Source organism: Myotis myotis, unplaced genomic scaffold (assembly GCF_014108235.1).
Source record: "Myotis myotis isolate mMyoMyo1 unplaced genomic scaffold, mMyoMyo1.p scaffold_m19_p_2, whole genome shotgun sequence".
NCBI lineage: Eukaryota > Metazoa > Chordata > Mammalia > Chiroptera > Vespertilionidae > Myotis > Myotis myotis.
The window spans coordinates 3,942,241-3,967,234 of record NW_023416324.1 but is presented as its reverse complement, the minus strand read 5'-3'; the positions used below and the strand labels follow the sequence as shown (position 1 = coordinate 3,967,234).

The following is a 24,994-nucleotide window of genomic DNA, read 5'->3' as shown; positions in this document are numbered from 1 at the left end:
AACTTGGCTACAGAACCTGACTGGAGAACCTGGAGAACCTAGCAAGAGAACATGGACACAGAACATAGCTGGAGATCCTAAGCAGAACCTCTCTGGAGATCCAGACCAGAACTTGGCTGGAGATCCTGGCTGGAGATCCTGGCTAGGCTGCTGATCAACTGAACGCTGTCTCCGTGTCCTTCCTTTTTCGCCGACTCCGTCTACGCCTTTGGGGACCCCTGGACCTGCTGGGGTTGGACCCCGGCAGGCACATACAGAAATCAATCAGATGCTTGAGTGGGTGGAACAACAATCACTCTCTCTCTCTCTCTCTTCCTCCCTCCCTTCCTGTCTCTAAAATCAATCAATATAATAATAAAAAAAAAAATAGTTAAAGCAACTGTCCCATGAAGCAGTGTTGTATCAGTCAGGACCCCTGATTCTGTAAGTTGCTTTGCAATAAGCTTTTATTTCAGCACAGACTTAGATTTACAGAAAAGGGCAGAGTTCCTGTGTGCCCCACATCTGGTCCCCCATTGCTACCCTCTCACATTATTACAGCATCTGTCCCAATGAGGGAACTGATGTTACTATTTTTTTTTTTTTAAATATATTTTATTGATTTTTTACAGAGAGGAAGGGAGAGAGATAGAGAGTTAGAAACATCGATGAGAGAGAAACATCGATCAGCTGCCTCCTGCACACTCCCCACTGGGGATGTGCCCGCAACCCAGGTACATGCCCTTGACCGGAATCGAACCTGGGACCTTTCAGTCCGCAGGCCGACGCTCTATCCACTGAGCCAAACCGGTTTCGGCTGATGTTACTATTAACGAAACTCTACAATAAGCTCTTGTTTTTGCATAGGGAAATATTTAGGAAATCCATGCTAATTGCATACATTCTAACACGTTTGTGTGTGGTGGGTGAAGTGCGATAAAACGTGTTTGAAGGCAACTTCAGGCTGCTGACTGGTTACTCAGCACGGAAGCAAGAAAGGGACGTGCTAACTTGATCTCTCCTATCCCGCTGGGCGGAGCCAGGGGTCGTGCGGGGACATTTACACAGGCCCTTTTGTAGAGCCATCAGCGAATGCAGCGCATAGCTGGGCGGGTTTGAGTGAAGGGGCCAAATGACAATGACATATTGAAGCCAGCTCCCCCCTTTACTGTTTATAAGGTCAAAATAGAGAATCCTTGTCCCCGTGCCCAACCACAATGAATCTGGAAGCTGCAAGTTCATGACAAGCTGTTAGTGTCTCTGAATAAAAAACAAAAACCAAATCTGCAGACAAAATCCCAGCCTAGCAGACGTCTCAGCAGCTGCGGGGAAGACCCGAGGCCACAGAGCTCTGCCCTGGGGTGGCTGCTCTGCACGACTCTGCCTTAAATCAACCTCAGCAAACCATCGCCTTACCTCAGCCCCGTAACTCCTCCTGCGTCTGGTCTACCACAGCAGCTCCCGGGGATGATCTGGCAATGAGACCTGCAGGCTGGGGCCGTGCAGCCTGGAGCTGTGCTAATGCGTATAATTGAGCTGATAGTTTGGAAATACCCACTAGTATTAGAAGGAAGAGTTAGATTCGCGTAGAGACATTTGTATAAAAGGCACCCAGCCCTGGTCCGGTGGCTCAGCTGGCTGGAGCATTGTCCCATGCACCAAAAGGTTGTGGTTCGATTCCCGGTCAGGGCACATGCCTAGGTTTTGGGTTTGGTCCCCAGTTGGGGCCTGTATGGGAGGCAACTGATGGATGTTTCTCTCTCACATCAATGTTTCTCTCTCCCACCCCCTCTCTCTTCCTCTCTCTCTAAAAGTCAGTAAAAACATACCCTTGGGTGAGGATTAAAAATTTTTTTTTCTTTGAAAGGCACCAAGTGGCTCAGCAACATGCCCACCTGTCACACAGGCGCCTGGTTCTGGCTAAGATGCCTTGGGCTAAGGAAGCCCCTTCATATTTGCACATTTATTAATTTCTTAATTTCCATGCATGATGCTAAGCGCCAATATGAATTCCGTTACGTAGGGGACACCACCACAGGAAATGCTGCTACACTTGGAGGTCTTCCACTCGGATCTTTCTTGCTTCTCCAAAAACTGAACTTTGTTTCAAAATAAGCCCACCCAAACACCAGAGAACGGTTTCCACCTTTCCATTGAGGGGCACAATGAAAGGACCCCAATAAATCCTCACCCACACCCTCAGCCTGAGCAGTTGGGCTACTTCACGCGCTGAGCCAGGCAGATGAACCCCGGGATGGCACCCCCATTGCTTTCCGTAAACTCAAAAGCTCATAGGGGAGGCTGCATGGTTTCTGCCCCAGGGGCGCTATCTGTGACATCAAATGTGCTTTTTCGGGAGTAAGAGCAGCTCTGACAGCTGGAGGTTCCCCCCCAAACCTCAGGGCTTGTCCTGGGAAACCAGCCATCTCCCCTCCGAGCTCCTTAGCCTTATTAATGGTCCTGATTTGGCTTGAGGGGCAGGACAAACACGCCAGGCTAGGCTGCAGCTTCACCCGGTTCCATCCGGGTCGAGTAAGGAGCCATCTCTGCCCCCCATTCGGTTCCCTCTTACAGCGCAGAGCCAGGGGGAGCCCTGGACCAGGGGACTTTGCAGTCACTGGGAGAGAGGGCTTCCAAGTGGGCTTCCTGTGGCCCCAGGTATCTAGGCCTCAGAGGACATCGCAAGGACCCTGTGGTCAGTGAACTCGGGTGTTTATGGCGCCCCCTGCAGGCAGCTTGGCCCTGCTCTTTACCATCTAACTCAAGGTCAGGTTTAGAGCCGACCACCCACCAGCCATCCTCCCCCAGGTGCTGGGCCAGAATGAGCCCCTCACATGTACTGGGGCTCCTGCATCGTGCTGTGGGTTAATGATTCTACCTTGGCCCTGGATGGCGGTCCTGGACTTGTTAACCCAAAGCCCATAGAAACGCAGGCCCAGGCTCACCCCAGAGGCTGTCCCTTGCCCCACCAGGGGTTGCAGGCTCAGCGAAAACTGGCTCATCACCTCTGAGGGCCTCCCCAGTGCCCACCGTGTCTGTGTCTGCTGCCTGGGCCAGCTGACCTTGGCCCAGCCATGAAGCCTGGGGGTCTGCCCTGGAGGGGCTGATGGGGAGCCCAGCTGCTGCCCCCCAGGCCACTCGAGTGGGCTCAGGAGAAAACAAGGCCTCTGACTGCCCTGGGGCCGCTGGCTGGGACAGGCCTGAGACAGCGGAGCACTTCCTGCCTCCCTCATGCTGTTCTGGGACCCTGGCCCTCCTGTTTGCGCTGATCTCCTGTTCAAATCCCTGAGCCTTTCTGGGGACACGGCCACACTGCACCTGCCACCCACACCATGGGCCGGGGACCCCGGAGCCCCGCGCTGAACAAACGTGACATCACTTCCACCTCAGCGGGCTCGGCCCCCACCGTGGGGTCCTCAGGGCCGAGCTGCAGAATGAAGACAAGAACAGTTCAGAGGCTGGTATCTTTTTGATTTTTTTTTGCTTTTGTAAAAATAAGGCTGGGTTTTTTTGTTTGAATGAAAACATTAAGTAAACCCCTCCCCACCAGCCTCTCCAGGTCTTGGTGAGGAGCTGGGACCCGGGGCCTGGGAGGGGCCAGGCCTGGGGGTGGGGTGGGCTCCGTGGGGGGCTTCCTCAGAGCCAGAGAGGAAGTGCCTTTGAGAATGGAGTTTGGCTTTATTAGGCAGAAAATAAAATTAAGACGCTGACACATGCCCCTGCACAAACGGAGGCCGAGTTGGAACTGTCTCAGCAGCTGGACTCAGGCCCTGGCGTGGCCCTCAGGTCCCCGATCCCTGTGTTCGGGGCGGGTCAGGGCAGGAGACAGTAGCTCTCAGGACGAGAGTGGGGGAAGGGAGAGGGAAGCCAGAGCAATTTCCTTCCCCACGTGGTAAAAAAAATTACTAAAAAAAGCACCCAAAGCTTAAAAAAACTAACCCTCCCTGGCTGGGAGGATGGGGGCATCCTGCTTCCCAGCAAAATGCCTCCCCTGGCAGAAATGTGTAGAAAAATAAAATTAAACTTTATCCCTGAATGGTGGAGCGAAGACCCCTCCTCCTGCCCGAGCCCCTATCACGTGTTGCAGAATTCATCCAGGCAGCCACTTCCTCCCCAAGCAGCACCAATGCCTGCACGGTCACATGCACGTACATGTGCAGTCACATACACACATGTGCTGCCCCACCCTCTGTCCAAGGCCCAGGGAAGCAGGGACTGGGGGTCTGACAGCCACAGCATCATGGAGGGTCGCTGTGCCATCCCGAGGTCCCTCCCCACTTCAGGGGTGGGCAGGACCCCGGACCAGGGTGAGGGGGAGCAATCGTGCAGTAGCGGCCGAAGGGCGATGGCAGGGACAGAGGGAACGGGGAGGGAACAAAGCCAGCCAAGGTGGCCTGAAGACTAGAGGCCACACTCGGCCCGTGGTGTCAGCAGAATGAAAGGAGGACGGGGGTCTCAGCCGTGGGAAGGAGCCGGGTTCATGGCGGTGGGGTGCGGTCTCATCTGTCACCTGCAGGCTGCCCTGGGCAGTCCCACGGCGCAACCAGCTGAGGGTTGAGCAAGGCCCTGTGGGCAGCATGGGAAGGACCCTGGGTAGTGTTCTCAGGGTTAGGGCTACTGCCCGAGGCCACCAGAGGTACTAAAACGGGTGCACGTGGGCAGAAGGGAGTTTGGGGCAAGATGCTTACACGAGTCCTGCAGGCCCAGCGGAGCCGGAGACCCAGGAATTCTGAGGTGCCCACGGGAGAGCGGAGGGCAGGCCTGGCCCGGCACTAGCAGGAAGGGGTAAGGTGGGGGCAGAGGAAGCTCATCCTCAAGGGGCCGGTGGAGGACAGGGGACACAGGGGCCATGCCTCCCGCCTCCCCCGGGGGATGGGGCACACGGTACAGAGATGTGCCCGTGGCCCATGGAACGGGGCCCAGGGCAGGGCTCCAGCTGCAGGTACAATGGTGGTGGCGGCCCCACAGGCAGGGCTGGACAGTGCAGCCCCCGGGGACCGTGGCTCTGTGGCAGCACCAAACACAACTGATGTCAGCAAGATGGACGGGCGGAGGGTGGCCTCACACGCCCCCCAGCCCCGCAGTCCATTCCGTTACGTGAGGAGAAGGCATTCTGAGGAAGAACTCAGTCCGGCGGGCAGGCGGCAGTGGCAGCAGCATGCACCTGGACTCTCTGGCTCTCCAGTGCAGGCGGCCGGGCCCGAGGTCAGCGCAGGCTCTGGTACAGGTAGGCCGAGGTGAAGAGGGCGTTGGCAGTCAAGCTCACGGCCAGGAGGCCCTGGACCAGGCAGGGGCCAAACCGACCTTGGAGAGAGTAGAGACACCCAGTCAAAGGCACGAAGGCCAGAAGGTGACCCGGGGTGGGGTCTCTGCGCCTGAGAGCGCCTGGCCCACCACAGGCGCAGCTCCTTCCTGGCCCCCGGAGGCCGCCCCACTCAGAAGGACACAGCAGCCCAGGTCACGGTCAAGGCCTGCCCCTACAGGTTCCTCCTTTCCTGAGTCTGTGCCTCAGGCAGCACTGGCTGGGGCGCCCTGTGCTTCACCGTGGTGATGGGGCTGTGACCTGGCGTTACACACAGAAAACAGGGCGTTAGGGGACTAGAAGCCCACGGGCCTCCAAGGTCAGCAGGCGACGGAGATCCCCCATCCTCTGTGCCCCAGCATGCCCTTGATGCTGCCGCGCTCATCCCCAGACCCCACCTGACTTGGGGGCAGCACCCAATCTTTCCAGGGAACCTCCCTGTGTCCATCTTCGCCATCCATGTGCCCCTCTCCCAGGGCAGTGCCAGGTGCTGACAGGACTGGATCTCTCAGCCGCCCCGGGGCCCACAGGCGGAGGAGGCAGGATGTGAACTGATGCCCGGCCCAGGCCAGCACCCTCCCGGGAGCGTCTGCGAAGATGAGGTCTCCTGGAGCACTTGAATGTGGCTGGTGCAGCTGAGGAACTCAGCGTTTGCTGTTACCAAATTTTCATGTTGTTAAGATTTAAATAGCCGCCCGTGACCATGTGACCCGAGGCTACTGTCACAGCGTGCAGACCCAGCCCTAACAGGGAGGGAGCCTGCGGAGCACGGACTGCATCCCGAGGTGCTGGGCGGGTTACCTGACCGCCCTCCGTCACTAGGGGGCCCTTCGAGGGTCTTTCTCTGTCAGGCCCCAGACAGAACGGGTGATTCTGGCTGACACCGAGGCCCCATGCTGCCCTGCCCTCCCCCCAAAACAACTCAGGCGCAGACCTCTCCAGGTGGTCTCCTCAGGGCACCCTTGGGTGGTGGTGTCCACCGCGCACGTGGACGACTGCGACGAGTCGTCCTCCTTCTTGATGGAGTGGCTGCTGCAGGCGCGGCCTCTCTCCCGCATGGACCTCATGTCTGCAGAGAAGGGGTGTCTCAGGGGGTGCTCACAGGCCACCCCAGGACAGGACAGTCAGACAATACTTGAGCAAAAAAAAAAAAAAAAAATCTGTTATCAGACACAGTCTGGCAGGGCATAATACGTCTCCGATCCATCCTAAGGAACAGACCAGCCTCAAGGTCAATTGCCAAACAAGAGAAGAATATCAGCCAACAGAGAGCAATGTCCTGGAGGGTTCAAGGTCATGAGAAGCCCAGCCAGGGGCCATGGAGCTGGGGAGAAGATCAAGGACAGGCCCTGTGCAGCCTCCTAACGGGGGTCCCCACCACTGCGCTGATCCCAGAGGCGCCCCCACAGCCCAGCTGGGCTCTCCTGCCCCCAGGGCAGGGGTCAGAGGGTCATACCCACGGTGTGCTTCGTGTCCTGCGCCGGCTGCCTATGTGGGACCTGGGGTGGCTCGATGCTGAAGTGGCTGCCGTTGAGGGGCAAGTGTTCATCGGAGCTGCTGGGGGTGCTGGGGGCCTCCCCGGGCGGCGACGGGAACAGCAGCAGCTTCTGCCCCTTCAGGTTGAGCCGGGCAGGGCTGATGAGGGGCCTGCGGTGGCGCAGGGAGCCGGCGCTGGAGGCCACCGAGCCGGCCACGGAGGGCGCCGGGGAAGGGAACGGGGACGAGGGGCAGCTCCCCAGCAGCAGAGAGTAGTAATCTGGAGGGTGGAGGTGACAGACACAGTGCCTTAGCGCAGGCGCCTGCGGCTGTGAGGGTGAGTCTGCACGTGCAGTTACAGTCAGCTTGACGGCTCTTCTGTTCCTGTGACCCCAGGAGAAAGGCCAGGCTGGGCAGAGCGGGGAGGAGCCTGCGTCCGCCAGGCCCACGGGCGGGAGAGGACCGCGGAACCTCAGCCATGTCCCCTCTGCCTCGCGATTTCTCTCCAAAGGCCTGGTACTGCCCTCAGCTGAGAGCAAGGCTGGGGCAGCAACCAACTCTCGAGGCTTAAGGTCCGCTCCCCCCGAGTGCGCATCCCCACGTGGTCACGGATGAGGACGAGAGCATTCCATCCAACCCTAACGATCCGCCCATTTCACAGGAGAAATGGAGGCACAGGGCTGTCAGTCACTTGCCCAGGCCTGCACACAGGGGCCTGCACACAGGGGGTGCCCCTGCCTGACCCTCTGGAAACCCCGGCCCACACGCTGCCCCACCTGAGGCAGCCTCCCCGTCACTCCTCTTACCTGAAACAGGAGCCTCCCCGGATGGAGACATCTGAGACGGCGGGCGGCTCCCGCTGAACAGATACCCTGAGTCTGGGCGGGAAGAAAGGGCACAGGTCAGGCCTGCCGAGCGCCCACCCTCCCGCCCCATGGCCTGCTCTGCCACATCCAGCCTTCGTCACTCACAGCTCTGCCTTTCACCGAGGGCCCTTTAACCCATGTCATTTTCTTTTTGAAGGATAAACCAGGACGCAGTGCCCACCCCTGCCGTCCGCAACTCTCTCCCTCCAGATGGTTCTGGAAGGTTCTGGGATCCGCACCACCGTGGGCCCAAACCCACCACTTCCCACCCCTGGCGGGCAGCTCCAGACAACAGTCACGTGGGGAAGGGCAGCCGTAGGCCCCCGTGGTCCCCCTGCCCCAGCTGCTGCGCACGAAGGGCCAGGAGGCCTGAGCTGGGCCGGGCCAGGGCTGTGACCCGCGCAGGGACTCGGGAACTCTGTTCATCAACGGCTTCCAGGCAGGAGCGCAGGCAGCAGCCCCTCCCCCAGCGCTCCGCCGTGAGGTTAGGAGAAATGCCCAGAGTCCAGGCCACGGCGCAATCCCACCTTCGCTCTGACCCGAGGCCTCGCCCAAACACCGTCCCTGTGGCCCACCCTCTACTGACCGGGACCCCACCGGCACCAATCCCCAGCTGGGTTCACCCCACCGCCCAGCAGCAGTGGGACCCCGGGCAAGTCACGAAGGAAACTGAGGCTCAGAGAGGTGTCTGACTGACCCACTTGGCAGAGCTGCTGAGCGGCTGAAATGAGATATGACTGCACGTCAGCAAGCCCTGGGGAACCAAGAGGTGTCTGCATTCTCAGAAGATGGGGTCCTGCTCAGGGCCCGCCCCCCCACCCAAGGGCAACCCCCAGCCTGCTCCAGGCAGCTCCCCCGGGGCTGAGGGTCACCACGGAGCACGCAGAGCTCTAGCAGGAAAACGGCTGAGTTCAGTCCCCTTTCCAGGACGGGCCTGTGGGGAAGGTGAAGAGCGAGACAGCGCTGGTGACCAGGCCCAGGTGCCGGTCACGGCAGGGCCCACGGCAGCAAGCACTCAGGACGGACTTGAACTGAATCCTGCCCTCTGTCCCCTGGACCACACGGAACGGCTGGGGCAAACTTCCAGCCCCAGGTGTGAAAACAGCAGGAGTAACAACAGGGCAAGAACAGGCGGAATAAACCCCGCGAAGGGCTCCAACGTTTACTGAGCGCCTGCTGGATGCACTGCCCTCCTGAGCACTTTAAATACATCCTCTCGCTTCTCTCTCACAACCACCGCGGGGCCGGTCCTACTACTGGTCTTATTTTCTTAAGGGAAACTGAGGCTCAGAGTGGGTAAGTCCCTGGGTGGAGGGCAGCTCCTTAGTGGATGAGGCAGGATTTGAACCCAGTTCCTCGGCCTGTACACAGCTGGAGTCCCGGTGCCCAGCTGTCCTCAGTCCCGCGTGGCCCGCCGATGCCCGAGTGCCTCTTACCTGCTCGGGTCAGAGAGGGTATGGTGCCCAGCGAGAGGGCCCGGCTGAGGCGGCCTGGCAGCGAGGAGGGCGAGGCCCGTCGGGGAGACCGGAACAGCTGCTGGTTGGTGAGGGGCAGGAAGCCGGGCGAGGTGGGGAGGAAGAGAGACGGTGAAGAGGCTGCGACGCTCGGGTAGGGGATGGCCAGGCCGGGGCACATGGGGAGGAGGCCGGCCGGGTCTCCGGGGAGGTACCTGCAAGAGGCCGCGGGCAGGGAGAGGTCAGCCTGGAGGGCCCGGGAGCGGCCTCCGCCAGCCGTCCCCTCGCCCTCGGCACAGGGGGCCCGAGTCGGGGTCCCAGAGGAGGCGTGCGTTAGTTGAAGCGGAAAGCAGTCCGACCATTCACACCATTAGGGTCGGGTGGCTGGGAGCTGCAGCGTGACCCACCGCCCCGCATGCCCCCTCCGATCCGTCACAGCAAACTAGCTCCACTACGAGTCTCGGTATTAAAGTGACACTGTCGCCCTTGCCAACCTCACGCCACCCCTTCGCCTGGAAGCAAAAATGCCCAGCCCCTTGCCAGGCTCCCATAGCGGCCAGTGGCCTGGGGCTCCTCCTGTCCTTCCTGCTAGGCCCAGAGCCTCCCGACGTGGCCAAGCTTGGGGCCCTGCTCCCTGGGCCTGACTCCGGGGGTCCGACTGCTGCCCCCTGGGCTCAAAAAACAGACATTAACCTCAAGTGTCTCGTAGAGCAGAGGGGGGTGGCCAGGCTGAGGGTCCCCAGGAAGAGACACGCAGGACACAAGCCAAACTTGAACTTGGAGAAGACCCGTAAGCGACCACAAGGCCGCCCAAAAGATGGAAGGTGACAGTGTCCCTTTAACTCGAGATGGTACAAATCACACAACAGGGCCTGGTGGCCCCAAGCCAGAATGTCAACCATGCTTCCGATTAAGGCAACCGATTACAGAGGCGGGACAGAGGCAGTTAATACATTAGTCTGCTCACTGTCTGGACGGAGATGCGGGAGGTCCGGCCTTACCTCGGTCCCCAGGGACAAAGGAGCCCACGGTCAGTGTGCCGACGGATGGGCAGGCTGGCCAGGCCCTGCAGCAGAGCCCAGGCAGCTAAGGGACCCCCCAGGCCCATCGCTAGCCAAGCTGCACCCCGAGGAGTTCCTCCTAGTTCTCACCCCGCCCCTTCAACAAGCTTTGAGGAAAGTGCAGGGTCAGCACTGCCCTCCTGGAGATCACGTGACCTTCTGAATGCTGTCCAGAGTGCCAGCAGGCTTCCTGAACTGCAGAACCCAAGGCAGGGAGCATGGGGAAATCAAGGCAGGAGCTCAAGCCAAGCCGCTCGCCCCAGCCTCCACCTGCCGACCTGTCCTGAAGCCTCCCCTCCACCCCCCAAAATAGAAGGTACGATTTTACGGTTTTGTGGCAGAAGGGGGAGCTTTAGGCATGTAGAGGCAGCAAAGGACGCCGGGACCTTTGGCAACATGCTCTGATGGGGCATAAAGCTGTTCCCTGCTGGGCCTGTGCCTCCAAGAGGATCCAGGTGTGTCCTGAGCCGCTGAGGAGCAGGGCGTGCCCAGGCCCCTCCAGCAGATGCAGAAGGACTCCCCCAGGCCCCTCCAGCAGATGCAGGACTCCCCCAGGGCTTCTTGCACCCCCTCACCCCCAAGGCAGAGAGGAGAGGGTCCGAGCCAGGCGACAGGTTTCCCAGGTGGTCAGCTGGCCCAGGACAAGCTGGGTCTTGCCAACGCTTTCCACGACCCCGCCCGGTGCCGAAGACCCGTCTCGCATGATCTGGCACAGGGGCTGTCCCGTCTCTGATGCCACTAAAAACGTTGGCATGGAGGGGGAGACAGTTCTTCGATCTGACCCTCTCAGCTAGCGGATCCTTGTAAGGTGCTGAGTGTGAGCTCTGGTCCCGAATGCAGCCCGGTTCCTGGGAGCCTCCTGTTAAAGGGCCCGTCTCGGCTGGCTCCCGAGAGCTTCAAATGAGCTGACACTTCCACTGGCCAGGCGCCCAGACCGCCCGCGCTCTGGAACCCTCTCCAGAGGCACCAGCCTGGGATCTGAGTCTACGTCCCCGGATAAAGGGGTCTGAGGAGGGCCGGGTGCTTGTACAGTGTCCCATCTGACAGGGAGGGACGTTGGCCTCTCTCAACCCAACCCCAGTCCACGCCAAGAGGGGAAGGAGCAAGCTGTTTAAGTAGCAGTTTGCTGAGATGGGGAAAACCCCACCCAGCAGGGCACACAAGGACAGCTGGGCCCTGTGTCCTTCCATTTCCACGTCGCCAGCTCCCAAGCCTGACTCCCGGGGCTCGCCTGTACCCCCAAGTCCCGCCCCTGGCACAGACGCCTCAGAAAGAAAAAACAAAAAAGACTCCATACCTGACGCCCACGGGTCAGAGCAGGGCCCCGGAGGCATTTATTTAAAATACAGCATCGAACACAACGTCCGGCCGGGAGCTGCGGTTACAGGGATTCGCGGGCCACTAGACAATCATCTGCAGCTCTGCACGACCAGGGACAGACGGCACGGCAACAGGCACGGACAGAGGGGCACGCTCCTCCCGGGCCGGTGCTGCGAGGCGGAGCGCTCCTGGGAGGAGCCTGCTGGGCCCGGGGTGGGGACCCAGACCCAGAGGGAGAAGACAGCGCGTGTACCTCCCTCAGGTCGTGGGGACAGAGGTCCCTGGCAGGGGTGACACACTCCCAGCTAATGAGCCACTATCTCAGTGGTGCCTGCACTTCCTCAGCTGCTGCCGCTAACGTCAGAAGGGGCTGGAATAGGCTCCAAGTAATGAAACTTTAGGGGACTGGTGGGTAATTAAAAAAGTCACCGACTCTAAAAAGGCCAGGAAGCCTTCCCGGCTGAGGCTCATTTCATGAGGGTCCTCCCATCCCTCCCGGGGCAGGCAGACATCTGCTCAGCGCGGGCTCCTGGCCAGCTAGGGAGCTGGTTGTGGTGATTATAAATAACTTAACTTAAATACACACACACACACAGATGTCCTGCTTCTCCTTGGCGCCAAGAAAAGCAGTCATTAGCTTCCTTGAGAACAAGAGGCTCCAGAGACGAGGGCCGCGCACAGCCCAGCACACCCCTGGCTCTCACTGCAGTGCCGCCTCCCCTGCTTCAGAAGGCTGGCTGGGAAGGGACAGGCGGACGCGCCAGCAGGACTAGGTCCTGGCTCTGCGTCCTCACTCCTCCTCCACTTCCCTCCACACGCAACAAGCGGGCAGGCCTGTCTGAGGCCACACAGCTGCTGGGGGCAGCTCCTGACTCCCTGGGCTCCTCACACATGGATGTGGAGGGGCACAGGATCAGTGGGGTGGGGCAGCCTCTTAGGACCCGTGAACATGAGGATGAGTGACAGCGGGCTCAGGTGCAGCTCTTGTGCCCCCGGGACCTCACTCAGGTCTGGCCAGGGCCTGTGCCCCCTGCCCCGCAGGCTCAGCTGGTCAGGGGCCCTTGCTGAATGGCCCTCATGCTGTGTCACCTGTTCCTGCCTTCCCTGGGCTCTGACGTGCAGAGTGGCAGGACACGGGACCTGGAGGGAGTGTGTGGCGCACTCTGAGGTTCGGCCTGGCTGTCCCCTCCCCCGACCCAGGAGCCGCCGAGGCCTCTGTGGACTCTGGTTGCCCCACAGGAAAGTAGAAATTGGGAGCCTCAGCACCCTCCGTGAGGACTCTAGGGGCCAGAGGAGTAGTGACTGTGACAGGCAAGAGAGTCATAAAATGACAATGACCTAGTGCCCTCATGGACCTGCACGTCCCTGGGCTGCTTACCCCGTGCTAGCCTTGGGCAACTAGATCTTTCCCAGGCATCCAATGGAGGGGAGAGAGAACTGGGGACGTCCCGGGCATCGATCGGGGCAGTGGCAGGGCCAGCCAGTCAGGGCAGCCCTGGCCTGGAAGCCTGAACCCTGCAGGGGCAGGTGGAGGGCCCAGCCATGAGGGTTGGGGTCCTGACTTTCCAGGGCAGAGCCAGGGGCTCCCAGGAGAGTGGGCAGGGTGTGCGTGCCCTATTCTGCCTGTGTGGCCCACAGCCGTGCCAAACAGATGAATACAGGACTCTCCAGACCCCCCAACCTGGGCAAGCTCCCACCATGGCTGCTGTCCAGAACCCTGCTGACCACAGCAGAAGCAGGATTTCCTACTGTTCACCTTGAGAAGACCCTTGCCCTACAAACTCATGATCAAGGCCAGTCTGGGCCCAAGAACTGGACCCGGAGAGAGGGGTTCAGGAAGGTCTGAGTGGGAATGGGGCAGTGGGCCCAGGGGGTGGCCCAGACGGTTTCCAGCAGGGCTGGCCGGGCACTGGGCAGGACCAAAGGGACTGACCAGAGAAAGGACATGGGGACGAGGCACGGGGCTCTCCTCTGGGCCCGCTCAGCAGCATCTGCCTGTGTCAAGATGCCCAAGGGGTCAGGCCATGTGGCAAGGGCTCAGCCTGCGGCCACCATCACCAGCCGGTGCCAGGAGCTCAGAGATGGGGCTGGTGCAAGAAGCAGACAGTAGCCTCATCCCATGGTGTCAGAGCCAGGCAGGGGCTGTGGCAGGATGGGATGCCTGGAGCTGCCAGGTGGAAGCCATAAGTCACAGGCAGCCTGTGTGGGTGTCACCAGTGCTCTAGCCTTGGGGCAACGAGAGAGTTTTTGGCCAGAGAGATGGTGGCACCCGAGAGTGCCCTAGGTTGGGGGAGGACTTACTGCTGTGGAAAGAAAAGGGGGCAGGCCCGACTCCTCAGGGAAGTGCAGGGCTGGGCCAGGACGGGGGCTTGAGGCTGGGCAGGGGTGAGAGTGAGGCAGGAAGAAAGAGGCAAGACAGAGAAGTGCCCTGCTCTGGGCTGGGGGCAAAGCTCTGGGGCTGTCTGTCCATCTGTCCTCCCCCCGCAATCACTGCTGCTTCTCTGACCTTCGGGGCCGGAACCTCCGTGGGCCCGTCGCCTTCCTTGTGGCCACGGCTGCCATCAAGCCCACCAGGCAGCACAGGGACATGGTGCTGAACTTGAGCGTGTCCAGCCAGCTCGGCGAGCTGGCCTGCAGGTACTGTTCGGCCAGGTGCAGACCCAGCAGCAGGGCCCACAGGCAGGTGCAGAAGGCGTCAATCCTGCGGAGCCTGAGGGAAAGCGGGGCTGTGTGAGGGCCCATCTCGGCAAGACTAGTCCCCTCACCCCGCTACTCGCTGCCCCTTCCCCCACCCCGTCCTGCTCAGAGGACAGAATCCAGAGCCAAGAGCACACGTGCCTCTCGACCCGCCTCCAGCACTTACGCGCTGCTCAGCTCTGAGCAGGTCAGGTTCCCTGAGCTGAATGTTCCAGCCTGTAAAACGGGGCTAAGAAACCTCCCCCAGCTCGGCCAGTGTTGCTCAGTGGTTGAGCACAGATCTATGAACCAGGAGGTCACGGTTCGATTCCCAGTCAGGGTACATGCCTGGGTTACAGGCTCCATCTCCAGTAGGAGGAGTGCAGGAGGCAGCGGATCAACGATTCTCTATCATTGATGTTTCTATCTCCCTCCCTCTCTGAAATAAATATATATTTAAAAAAAAGAAACCTCCCTCAGAGTCACTGAGATGACGTGGACACTAATCGGAACATGGAGGGAAATCAGGGGCCCAAGGGCACCCACTCGACTCTCCAACAGCCCACTAGGCTGGTGGTTATCAGGAGTCTGAGGTGGAGAAGCGAGGAAGTTTGGCCCTGGCGGCCCCAACCAGCAGCGGTCAGTGGGGGCCTGCTCTGAGTGCCGCTGCCCCCTCTAAGGCAAGTCATTTACTTTGTCTCGCCCACTGGACTCCCAGCTGCTGGGAGGAGGGACAGCTGTGTTTCCACTACACAATGGAGCCCAGTCCCGGCTGTGCGCGCAGCAGGCCCTCCTGGCTCCAGCCCCACACGCACCTGATGCGGCCGGCCAGCAGCATGGCCAGCAGGCAGGTGAGCAGGCCCAGCACCACAACGCCCATCTGGTGGCTCCGCCCGTAGGCCCAGGCCTCCTGCAGCTTCTCTGTCATGTGCTCCGGCAGCAGGCCCAGCAGTTGCCGCCAGCCCTCAGCCTCAGGGGCAGTGCCGTTGTCAGGAGCTGCCGAGCCATTGCCACCAGGGGGCAAAGCCGGGGGCAGGGTGACCCCCGGGGCAAAGGGGTCGCTGGTGCCATACAGCGTGGTGGCCAGCAGGAAGGCACAGGCCAGGAAGGCGAGGGCGCGGAGCACGATGACCTGGACAGGGGCCTTCACCGCGGACGAGCAGAAGCTCTGAGGGAGGGAGAAAGAGAGAGACTTGTCAGCGAGACGGCAAGAGCCACTGCCACTGTGCACTCTGTGCTCGGGGTCTGGCCAGGGCCCCAGAGCACTCGCTGAAGAACCCACCCCGGGCCTGATGATCCGAGATGCCGTCTTGGCCAGGCCCGAGATCCCTGGACCTTCTCGGCCGTCTCTAGGCTGACCGCCAGACCCACTGACCCGGCCCATGGCTGGCTCTTCACCCCACTGGGTGGGGAGGGGTTTATCACATTCTTTAAAGAAAGCTTTTTGATATTATGATGATCTTATTCTTTCTAATACATTTTTCATTGTTTTTGCCAAATTCTCACCATAAATTCCTACTGGAATCTCAACTGGAATTATAATAAACATATAAATAACTCTGGCCAAAGCTAAGTTTAAAAATATGGCAATAAGTTGTTCAGTGTAGGAACACGTGGTGAGGAGAAAAACCACAGGTCTGAGCGCCCTGCTGTGCAAACACGGGCTGCGGGCCGTGTGGTCAGGAACCAGCTGTGGACTAGAAACCACACGCCACTGGACACAAGGCACATCTGGGGACCTGAGGGGGTGGGTTATCTCTAAATCCACTCACCACTAAATCAGATCTTTAAAACCCAGAACATTCCACTAACTGAATACTGTGATAAAAAATTAATGAGTTTTTAGCTTGGCTGGCATGGCTTAGTGGTTGAGCGTCAACCTATGAACCAGGAAGTTATGGTTCGACTCCTGGTGGGGCACATGCCCAGGTTGCGGGCTCGATTCTCTGTGTGCAGAGGCTGATCTATGATTCTCTCTCATCATTGATGTTTGTATCTCTTGCTCCTTTTCTCTTCCTCTCTGAAATCAATCAATATATATTTTTAAAAAATTAATGACTTTTAACCAACTGGTTCCGGGTTCAAATGCTGGTGCCTTGGCACACGTGGTGTGGGGCCCTCTACAAGTTACTTCACCTCCCCGTTGGTTTCCTGGCTGTGAGTGGGCGTCGCGGAGCCTGAGTGCGGCCGCCACATGGTGCTCTGGGGAAATGCCAGGTGGGGGGAATGGATGCAGGTGAGGGGGACAGGTGCAGGTGAGGGAAAGTGCCCAGACACATCGGGGCTCAAGACCGCCAAGTATGCAAATGATGGGTGGACCCCAATACTGAGCCACTCTTCTGGGGACACCCTCTCCAGCTGCTGACAGAGGGGCTTGGGGACAGGGCCCCACAGGAAGATTGTTTCCCAGGGAGAAGGGTCTTGGCTCTGGAGAGCTGCCCACCAGTCAGTGGGCCCAGCCCTCTGTGAGGGGCTTTTCTGCACAAGCCCGAGGGCTGTGACGCCCCAAATGCCCCGACGACACACTTCTCAGACCTGCGTATGGCTCTGGTCGGCCTCCCGGCGCCGGAACTGGTGGCTGACCAGCAGGGCGCGCAGCTGGCGGTTCTGGTGCTTGAGGTAGTGCTCCACGGCCGCCTGGCACGGCCGGCACAGCTTGTAGATCTGCTCCAGGTGGTGCCGGTACACCTCGATCTCCTCGTCATACCTGCCCTGCGGGCCGGGGACAGGGGCTCAGGTTCTTGGGTTCACTTACAAGTGGGGTGACCATGGGCAAGCTGTCCCCACTCTGATCCTGCTTCCTCCACTGCCCAACAGGACAAACAGCACCCCGAGTGCGTGGCCACCAGGAGGAAGGGCTGGCCCAGAGCCCAGAGCCCAGGACGCAGCGGGACCCACAGGCACTCCGGCCAGTTCTACTCCAGAGGAGGCCGCAGAAGGGGGCTCTGGGCTGACGCTACCTGGACTGGAGCAGACAGACACTCAGAGGCAGGGCCGCCCACTGGTAAGCCCTGGGTCTAGAGAGCACGAGAGGCCCCTGGCTGGGCCGAGTGGGAGCTGCAGGGTCCTTGGGCTCCAGGAACAGCCTGAGGACAGTCCAACCCTCTCCTCTCCTCCCCTCCCCTCCCTGCCCCTCCCCCTAAGGATGCAGCAACACTCCTCTCCGTTTCCAGGGCCCCCAAACATCTGTCTGCAGGGGCCAGCAGGGTTATCGTTTGATCTTATCTTGCTGGGACCAAAAGCTGCCCTGGTTGCCAAGTCACACCTGCCTCCTTCTCCACCCCCCCACCCCCACCCCCATTCCCAGGCTGGGCCTTGGGAAAGCCAGCATCTCGGGCCTCAGCTCCTGAGGTCACAACCACCGGCCTGGGGGTGGGAAGGCAGGACCAGCTAGAGGACAGGTTGCTGGGCTCCACAGGCGGCCCGGGGGAGGTGAACGCCTAACACCCAGCCTCCCTCCCCTCCACCAACTCTGGAGCAGAGAGTCCGGCCGGCAGAGGGCAAGCCTGACTCAGAGGGACAGGGGCAGGGTGGGTCTGACAGGGCCCAGCTGGAGCCACCTGCCCCTGCCCAGGGACAAACCCCTTGGGACTGGCAGGCACTAGGTTTCCATGATGTTCCCAGGCTTGGAGCCAAGAGAGCAGGGACCACGAGGAGGGAGAACGGAGGCACGCTCCCATGAGATGACACACCCGGAGGGGGCCAGCACAGGTCAGGGTGGGGAGAGGCCCTGCAGGCACTGTCTGGAAAGCCCCGGGCATGCCCCCTTGCCCCCCCCAGCAGGCTCCTTCTCCTCGCCCTACTCCCCGTTCCGGCCTCACCTCATCCCGAGGCGAGAAGGCGGCCAGCTGCTTGATCTTGGTGGTCTGGTGGTGGCTGCACCTCCTGCACAGCAGCACCTGGCTGCTCACCCACTGCTGTGGCTGCGCAGGGGTGCGGGGGCTGGGCACGCTGCTCACCACGTGGTTCAGGTGCTCCAGGTACTGCGCGGGGATCGGCTTATTGTAGTCACCATTCTGGAGGGTGGGAGGGAGAGACAGAATCAGTGGGGAGCCCGACCCAAAGGGGGCTCTGCGTGAGGCCAGAGGCCCGGGGCGGTGAGACCCCAGTGGAGCAGCTTCGCGTGTCTCCATTCTCTCTTTCCATGCAACAATCAGCTGCTGTCCTCCACAGAATTTACTAGGAACCCCCACAGGCAAGCTGCCGAGTGCAGCCCCAGGGAGCGCAGCCCAGACCAGACCCACGTGTGGTGCAGGGGCCTGCAAACGAGGGCACGTAGGGGGCGCTGTGTCTATGAACCAGGTTCCTATAGTGATGGTGGCTTGGCAGAGCTGAGTCCTGGGGACAGGGACAGTGTGGTCCGCAAAGCCTAGAGCCTCCCTAGTTCTCTGCAGGGAGCCCGCTGACCCCTGGTCAAGTGCAAAGCAGAGAGTGGGCGTGAACATGAGCCAGAAAGATCCGGGGCTCAGCCCCAACCTGCCGACTTCGGTGGTGTGCCTCTGGGCAAGTCACCTGGGTCCCCCAGGCTGTGGGGAGGGGGCAGGACGGCTGGACAAGGGCTGGGGCCGCCGCACCTCCTGGAAGCCGTTGTACTGCTCGCAGTGGGGGCAGTCCCAGCAGTTGCGGTTCCCGTAGGGCACCACCGTGTCCTGGGCGCAGAACCAGCAGTTGACAGTGGTGTGTGTCGGCTTCGTCCTGAGCACAGGGAAGAGTCGAGTCAGCGAAGACCTCTGTGCCGGCGCCCAACGGGGACCAGGAAGGAGTGTGGGAGGCAGCACCGGGAGGACCAGCAAGGAGGCCACACGGGCCTGGGCTTCTCCTTGGCCCTCCAGGTCCCGCCACTCACCAGGTCCCTGGGCTCAGCATGCCCACGAGGCGACCCAGAGCTGCTGGCGTCCGGGGGCTCATGCTGGTCAGGCCACAAGCCCAGCCCTGGCTCCCTCCCTGTGAGGCCTGTTCCCAGGCTGCGGAAATGGTGCTCCCAGAGCCTCCAGGGAGGAGAAGGGGCGGGGATTAGAGCAGCTGTGGGCTGGGGCCAGCCCCTCCTGGCGGAGGGAACGCACAGACAGCACACATGCGGTGACAGGTGCTGCCTGCAGGGTAATCCCAGCCCAGAGACCAGGGATCTGTGCTTCGGGCCCCTCCCGCCACCTCGTTGGCTATGGGTGTGATGGGGGTGTGTGTGCAGCAACTGCCCAGCAAACCCCCGGTCCTCGGAATCTAGACACAAGCAGGTGACGGGAGGCAGCTGCTTGAGCCCTGGGGTCCTGGCCAGGCCACCTCCAGCTCTGGGGGTGCCATTCGGACCCGGCTGTAGTGAGGCCACAGCACACAGACGACTCTACTGCCCACAGGGTGGCACAGCCCCCAGCTTCCAGGAGCCACTGCTGGCGGTGAGCCCCGGAGTTCCCCCTCTCCCGCTCGGCCCTGCCTGTCCTCCCTCCATTCCTCCTGCCTCCCTGGGGCCACGTCTGCAAAGTGTGGGGTCACAGCATCTCGGGGATCGTGCATCACAAGGATCTAGCCCAGGGGTGGGCAAACTTTTTGACTCGAGGGCCACAAGGGGTTCTGAAACTGGACCGGAGGCCGGAACAAAAGCATGGATGGAGTGTTTGTGTGAACTAATATAAATTCAAAGTAAACATCATTACATAAAAGGGTACGGTCTTTTTTTTTTTTTTTTTATTCATTTCAAATGGGCCGGATCCGGCCCGCGGGCCGTGGGGTTTGCCCACGGCTGATCTAGCCACATGGGCCACACAAAGGTGCTTTGCCATGTGAAGGGCCAGCTCTGTCACTATCCTGCCCCTCGAGAGCAGCTCCCACTCCTGACGTGCAGCTGCCTCCTGCCCTCCCTGCCCCTGACCACGCGGGTACAACAGTTCTCCAAGCCTCAGTCTTACCACCTGTAACCGGGGAGTGCGTAACTGTGCCTGGCCAAAACGCCCCACAGGCTAGTTACAGGGGGTGGGCGGAGAGAGGAGGCGGCTCAGGGAAGTGCCCCCCAAGAAATCCCTCAAACCACTTCTCCCCCAAGCCAGAGACGGACAGAGGAGACGGAACCAGGGATTGCCCCTGTACTGCAGCCCGCAACCGGCCCAGCTCTGAAAGCCCTCACAATGGACAAGGGGCCGCTATGTCACAACCTGCCCACAGCAGAGGCAGGGCCCGGGGAGCAGCACTGCGGTCCCAGGTATGGCCTTTGGGGAAGTCATCCTGCCCATCTGGCCAGCGGGGTCATGACAATCCCTCCCCGAGGCCTAGGGAGCTAAGAGGGCCAGGTGGCCACGCACAGCACGCGAACAGCTTCGTGGGCTTCAGGCGAAGAGCCTGGCAGGAGGTGTGGACGCCCCTGCTCGCTGAGGTGCCAGCACTCGGCACCCCCAGGAACAAAGCCCTGGGCTTTCTGTTAATCAGCACCTGCTTCACAGGCTCCCCTGTAACTGTGCGGGGGGAGGGTGTCCCAGTGGTAACGATGCAGGCAGGTGACCTCTCATCTGCCCCTGGGACCCTCCAGCCCTTTCACCCCACAACCCCATCACCCCACACTGGCCTCGGGACTGCAGCCAAGCATAAGAGCTGGCAGCACGTTAATAAAGAGATGGGGAAGGGGTCAAAGACGCCAGCCCAGGGGACGGTGGCGGGGGCGCAGGAACTGCAGCCTCGGCCCTGGGAGCCAGCCTCGAAGCCCCTCCCACCCAGAAGCCACCATTTCCCCCAGGAACCTCCAGCTCCGTTGCTAGGGAAATGAGCCTGGCCTGGAAGCCGGTGGCAGGAAGGGAGGAGGGTTAGCCCTGGTCCCTGGGGACAGCGGCCCCAGCTCCGGTCACTCTCAGCCCTTGGTGATCCCTGCCCAGTGTGCGAGTGGGGGAGGGGCCACCGTGGCAGGTGGGGGTCCACAGGTCAAGGAGTCATCTCCCTCAGCGCCTCGGGGCTGTCCCTGGGGTCCGCAGGCCTGTGAGCCGCAGATGAGCTAGCAAAGCGATGGGAGCTGGGCGAATCGCAGCCCCCACACCAGCACTGGCCCCCCCTGCCTCAGACACGTGGGCGAACGGGAATGGTGTCCTCTGGGCTACACCCACCTCCACCTGGCCTGCTGTAAGACATCTGGGTCCATCTATTCCAGCCAGCTTAGCCCTGTCCCGCTCTTGCTCAGGGAAACGACCCCCCCGCCCCCATAAACCCCTCAACCCGCTCCTCCCCAAGCCAAAACCTCTGCCCCAGCAGGACTCTGGGGCCACCCACTCCCAGTGCAGAAGGTCTGATGTGACAAGACAGAACGAGGCAGTGCGGGGCCCAGCAGGTGGGCAGACGGGAGGCCTGGAGGTGCTCGCCCGGCTCCCACTACACTATCCCTGTGCTCAGCTCTTGGCTCTGGGGGGCCCAGGGGAGCCCGAAGCAGCGGGGGCAGGGGTCCCTCAGGAGCAGGGGCGGCAGCTCTGGACCGTCCTCCACAGGCCTGAACACACCCTGGGGAGGGAAGGTGGACACAGCATCACCCGCACCCCTCCCCCCCAATCACAGACGTTTAGTTAAAACAAAGCTCTCGACATCCCACCACTCCCTGCAGGTGGGCGTGTTCTAGGAGTGAGGCCCCACTGGGGCTGCAGCGCCAGGGCCTGGGCACTGCTGTGAGCCCACAGGTAGGAGACCAGCCTTGTCTGGGGGCTGCATCTGGGGAGGCCAATGTGCCAACTAGTTCCCACCAGGCCCTGAGGAGTGCCCAGCCTCCCCAGAAGGGGCCTGGAGAGTGGTCTCCCTGAGTCAGACTTGGTTCCCTTAGGGGGCAAGAGGTCATCCTCTGGCAGGGCCCCAGGAGGAGGGGAGTCCTTGCTGAAGCCCTAGTAGGCTTCTCGCTTGCTCCTCTGTGCCTTGAGTGAGCAACACATGTTGTCCTATCCAACAGGGAGAATCCAAGAAGTTGTCTCCTGGGCCCAGCATCAGAACGCCAGCCAGGACCCCAGGGGCCTCCGGGCAGAACAAGCCAAAGGCCACAGCAGCCCTGCCACACCGAGACAGAGCCCCAACCCGCCTCCCCGGGGCAGACCTCACGTTCACAAAGCTAGGTCCCCAGGGAGGGAGCCGGCCCACAGAGGCAGAAATGAGCCAGCTCTCCACTTCCGACCTGGACAAGGACGAGAATGGCGACCTCATGGGGCAGCTGGTGACAGATGCCACAGGAGAGAAGCCAAAAAGTGGAGCATCTGCTGTCACCCTAAAGAACAGGTCTGCTGGCCAGCAGGGCGACAGGAACAGATGGCATTCAAACAGGCGGGGCTGCTGGGCCGAGGGGGACCACCCAGCGTGCGCCCTGGGAGCCTGTCCCGCAGCCTGAGAGTCCCGCAGCCTGAGCGCGCAGCACAGGGAGAGCCTGGAGAGCGCTGGGCGGAAACAGGACTCTGGTGCCAGGACAAGGCTCTGCTGTTTAACCTGAAGATGCATCCCCTGGGCCTCCCAACAGGACAACGTGGAGAACCCAGGAAACCCCTTTGGGTTCTGTGGGTGGCCCCTGAGGTCACGAGCATGGGCGCACTGCAGAGCAGCAGGGGGGTGCGCCCAGGGGCAGGCTGCAGTGGGCTGCCCCTGTGCTGGTGCTGACAGCCACAGGCTGCCTGGGCCCGGAGCAGGCAGCTCGAGGCTGGGCCGGGAGCTGAAGCTGGCAGAGGCGGCTGCGGTTTAACAGCTGGGTGCCGAAGGGCAGGGAGCCTTCTTCCTTAGCTGTAGAAAGGGGGGAAAAGTGGGTCTGCCCCCCAGGTGGCCAGCACCAGTGGGAAAGCAAGGTTGGCCCTGCCTGAGGCTTGGAGCACCGCGGCCCTCCAGGCAGGGGCCCTCTCCTGGCGTCCTCTCTACCTCTGTGCTGGGCTCGCAACGCCCCCCCCCCCCCCCAATCACTTTCCAAACCCAATTCTCCTCGGGAGGGTCACCCAAAACCCATGCTGTGGCCAAAGCCCCCGCTCCTGTCACACGCTCTCCTCCCTGGGGGACAAGGGCTTGGCCTCAGGGGGCTGGTCTTGCGTCCATCAGGACAGCGGCCAGTGCTCGATGAGCACCTCAGAGCAGCCTGGGGAGAGCCGGTCCTTCTCAGGTCCCAAGGCCACCCCACGGCACCCCTCCTGCTGCTGGGGTCACAAGCCTCCCGGGACCCTCCCCAGTCCCCTCGCCCAGCATGCCCTTCTCTGCACCAGGCCCGGCCTCCGGCCTCGGGGACAGGGAAAGCTGTGGCCGGCAGTCTGAGAGCAGCCGAAGCACGCAGCACAGGAGCCCGCAGCACAGTCCAAAAGGCAGCCAGACTACGCACAAATGAGGCGCGGCCACGCTGGGGACAGTGCCCGGCCCAGGCTCTGCTCCCGGGTCACTGGGAGGCAGCAGCACCCAGGCTCTGCAACCCTGAGCAAAGCGCCTTGCCTGCTGTCCCCTCTGGTATGAAAGGACTCGTTTCAACCAGCTGGTCCCGCACGCCCTCCCGGCTTCCAGAACCCGGGCAGGAACTGGGAGACTGGAGATGTGGGTTGTCAGGGACCCCCTGAATTGGGGCTCCTTCAATGCCTGACTGCCCTGCCCTGGAGACTGCCCACCTCAGCCTGCACACAGCTGATGTCCCTCCCCCTCCAAGAGGCCTGTGCCTCAGTCACCCTCCCTCCTTCTCCCCTTGGGTGAGAAGTGGTACATGGTGGTGGTTAAATAAGAACAGTCCAGGTTCAAGTCCCAGCGCGGTCACTGGTGGGCAGGTGCCTTCGCTTCCTCGCCTAAGATCTGAGCTTCACACACCCCGCCCACCGCGCCCCCAGACTGTTCTCACAGCCCCCTTTTCTCCCCGTCTCGGGGGAAGGGGATCAGATGGAGGCACAGTCCGTGGGCCCCGCCGAAGCGCTCAGCCCGGAGCACGGGGTCCCTGCGACAGGCCCAGGCCGGCTCTGAATGGGGGTTGGCACGGTCTTTGAGCCTGGCCAGGGCTGGGGCAGGGGGCTGGAGCAGGGGTTGGGGATGCTGGCCTCGGGTCGGACCACCCTGACTCCTCTAGTTACCGGGTTTACTCAGTCCTCCTGCCCCTCAGCTTCTCTGGGGGGAGCAGGGGCCAGGGGGCTGCAATGGGCCAACGTGAGCTTAGACCCGAGACAGGAGCAGACCAGAACCACCTACAACCAGGCCACCCCCGCCTGCTCTCGGGGACCTGGGAGCGGGGATGAGGGCGGAAAGCAGTCAGAGCGGTCGGATCCCCGCGGAGGTCTCCCGCAAGGCTGGGGGGCCCGGGGGTGGTGGTGGTGGGGGTTCGGGGGCCCGGGGGGTGTGGTGGTGGGGGTTGGGGGGGGGGGGCTTGCAAATCCTGCGGCTCCCAGCACAGATCTCCTTGGAGAGGGAAGTTTATAACCCACGTGCGGGCTGCGCGCGCCCATCCCGCATTCCTGGAGTCCCCAACCCATTCCTCAGCCGCTTCCGGTCTTCTTTTGGGGGGTGGGGGCGTGCAGAGCGGGTCTCAGCACGTGGGCACAAGGCCTGGCCCCACGCAAAGCCGCGGCCTCGCCGGGCACGGGCAGGGAGGCGCCGTGAGGCCCGGAACCGCCGAGGCGGGAAGGCCGCGTGCGGAGGGCGGGGGCGGGGGCCGAGGCCGCACGGGCCCGCGCACTCACCTCCGCGCGATCCGGTAGAGCAGCACGCCGGCCGCGGCGCACGCCGTGACCCCCAGGCCGCCGGCCAGGCCTGCCGTGGGGCAGCGGGCCAGCAGCGCGCTCACTCCCTCCATGACTCCCCGCGGCCGGCGGCGGGCAGAGGCGGCGACGCCGAGGGCCGCGAGCGGATTACCGGGCGGCGGCGCGCACCTCCTCGCGCCGTGACCTCCGTCGCTTTGTAGCGGGTGCGGGC

General features: G+C 61.7%; 1 protein-coding gene across 3 annotated transcripts; it reads right to left on the bottom strand.

The window, feature by feature from the left end:
* Positions 1 to 3,633: 3,633 nt before the first annotated feature.
* On the bottom strand, positions 3,634 to 24,994 carry TMEM201 (transmembrane protein 201). 3 transcript variants are annotated; one of them, XM_036349470.1, is made up of 11 exons: positions 24,763 to 24,993; positions 18,709 to 18,829; positions 17,956 to 18,150; positions 16,670 to 16,846; positions 14,950 to 15,302; positions 13,965 to 14,168; positions 9,060 to 9,292; positions 7,564 to 7,635; positions 6,738 to 7,037; positions 6,216 to 6,350; positions 3,634 to 5,283 (listed from the first exon to the last, which is right to left on the bottom strand). In XM_036349470.1, exons 1-11 carry the CDS (start codon positions 24,873 to 24,875, stop codon positions 5,186 to 5,188), a joined length of 2,001 nt encoding a protein of 666 aa, XP_036205363.1. In that variant the 5' UTR covers positions 24,876 to 24,993; the 3' UTR covers positions 3,634 to 5,185. The 3 variants fall into 3 exon arrangements, with proteins under 3 accessions (XP_036205363.1, XP_036205362.1, XP_036205364.1); XM_036349469.1 differs by lacking the exon at positions 3,634 to 5,283 and adding an exon at positions 5,290 to 5,935 and having other exon boundaries at positions 24,763 to 24,994; XM_036349471.1 differs by lacking the exon at positions 3,634 to 5,283 and having other exon boundaries at positions 6,219 to 6,415.

Excerpts from the sequence above, each read along its gene's own strand:
- TMEM201 (XM_036349469.1), bottom strand. The coding sequence starts at position 24,875 with ATGGAGGGAGTGAGCGCGCTGCTGGCCCGCTGCCCCACGGCAGGCCTG. Across the intron at positions 16,847-17,955 it reads CCTTCTCGCCTCGGGATGAG|GGCAGGTATGACGAGGAGAT; the intron begins GTGAGGCCGGAA and ends CCCGGCCCGCAG. Across the intron at positions 14,169-14,949 it reads CTGCTGGCCGGCCGCATCAG|GCTCCGCAGGATTGACGCCT; the intron begins GTGCGTGTGGGG and ends GCTTTCCCTCAG.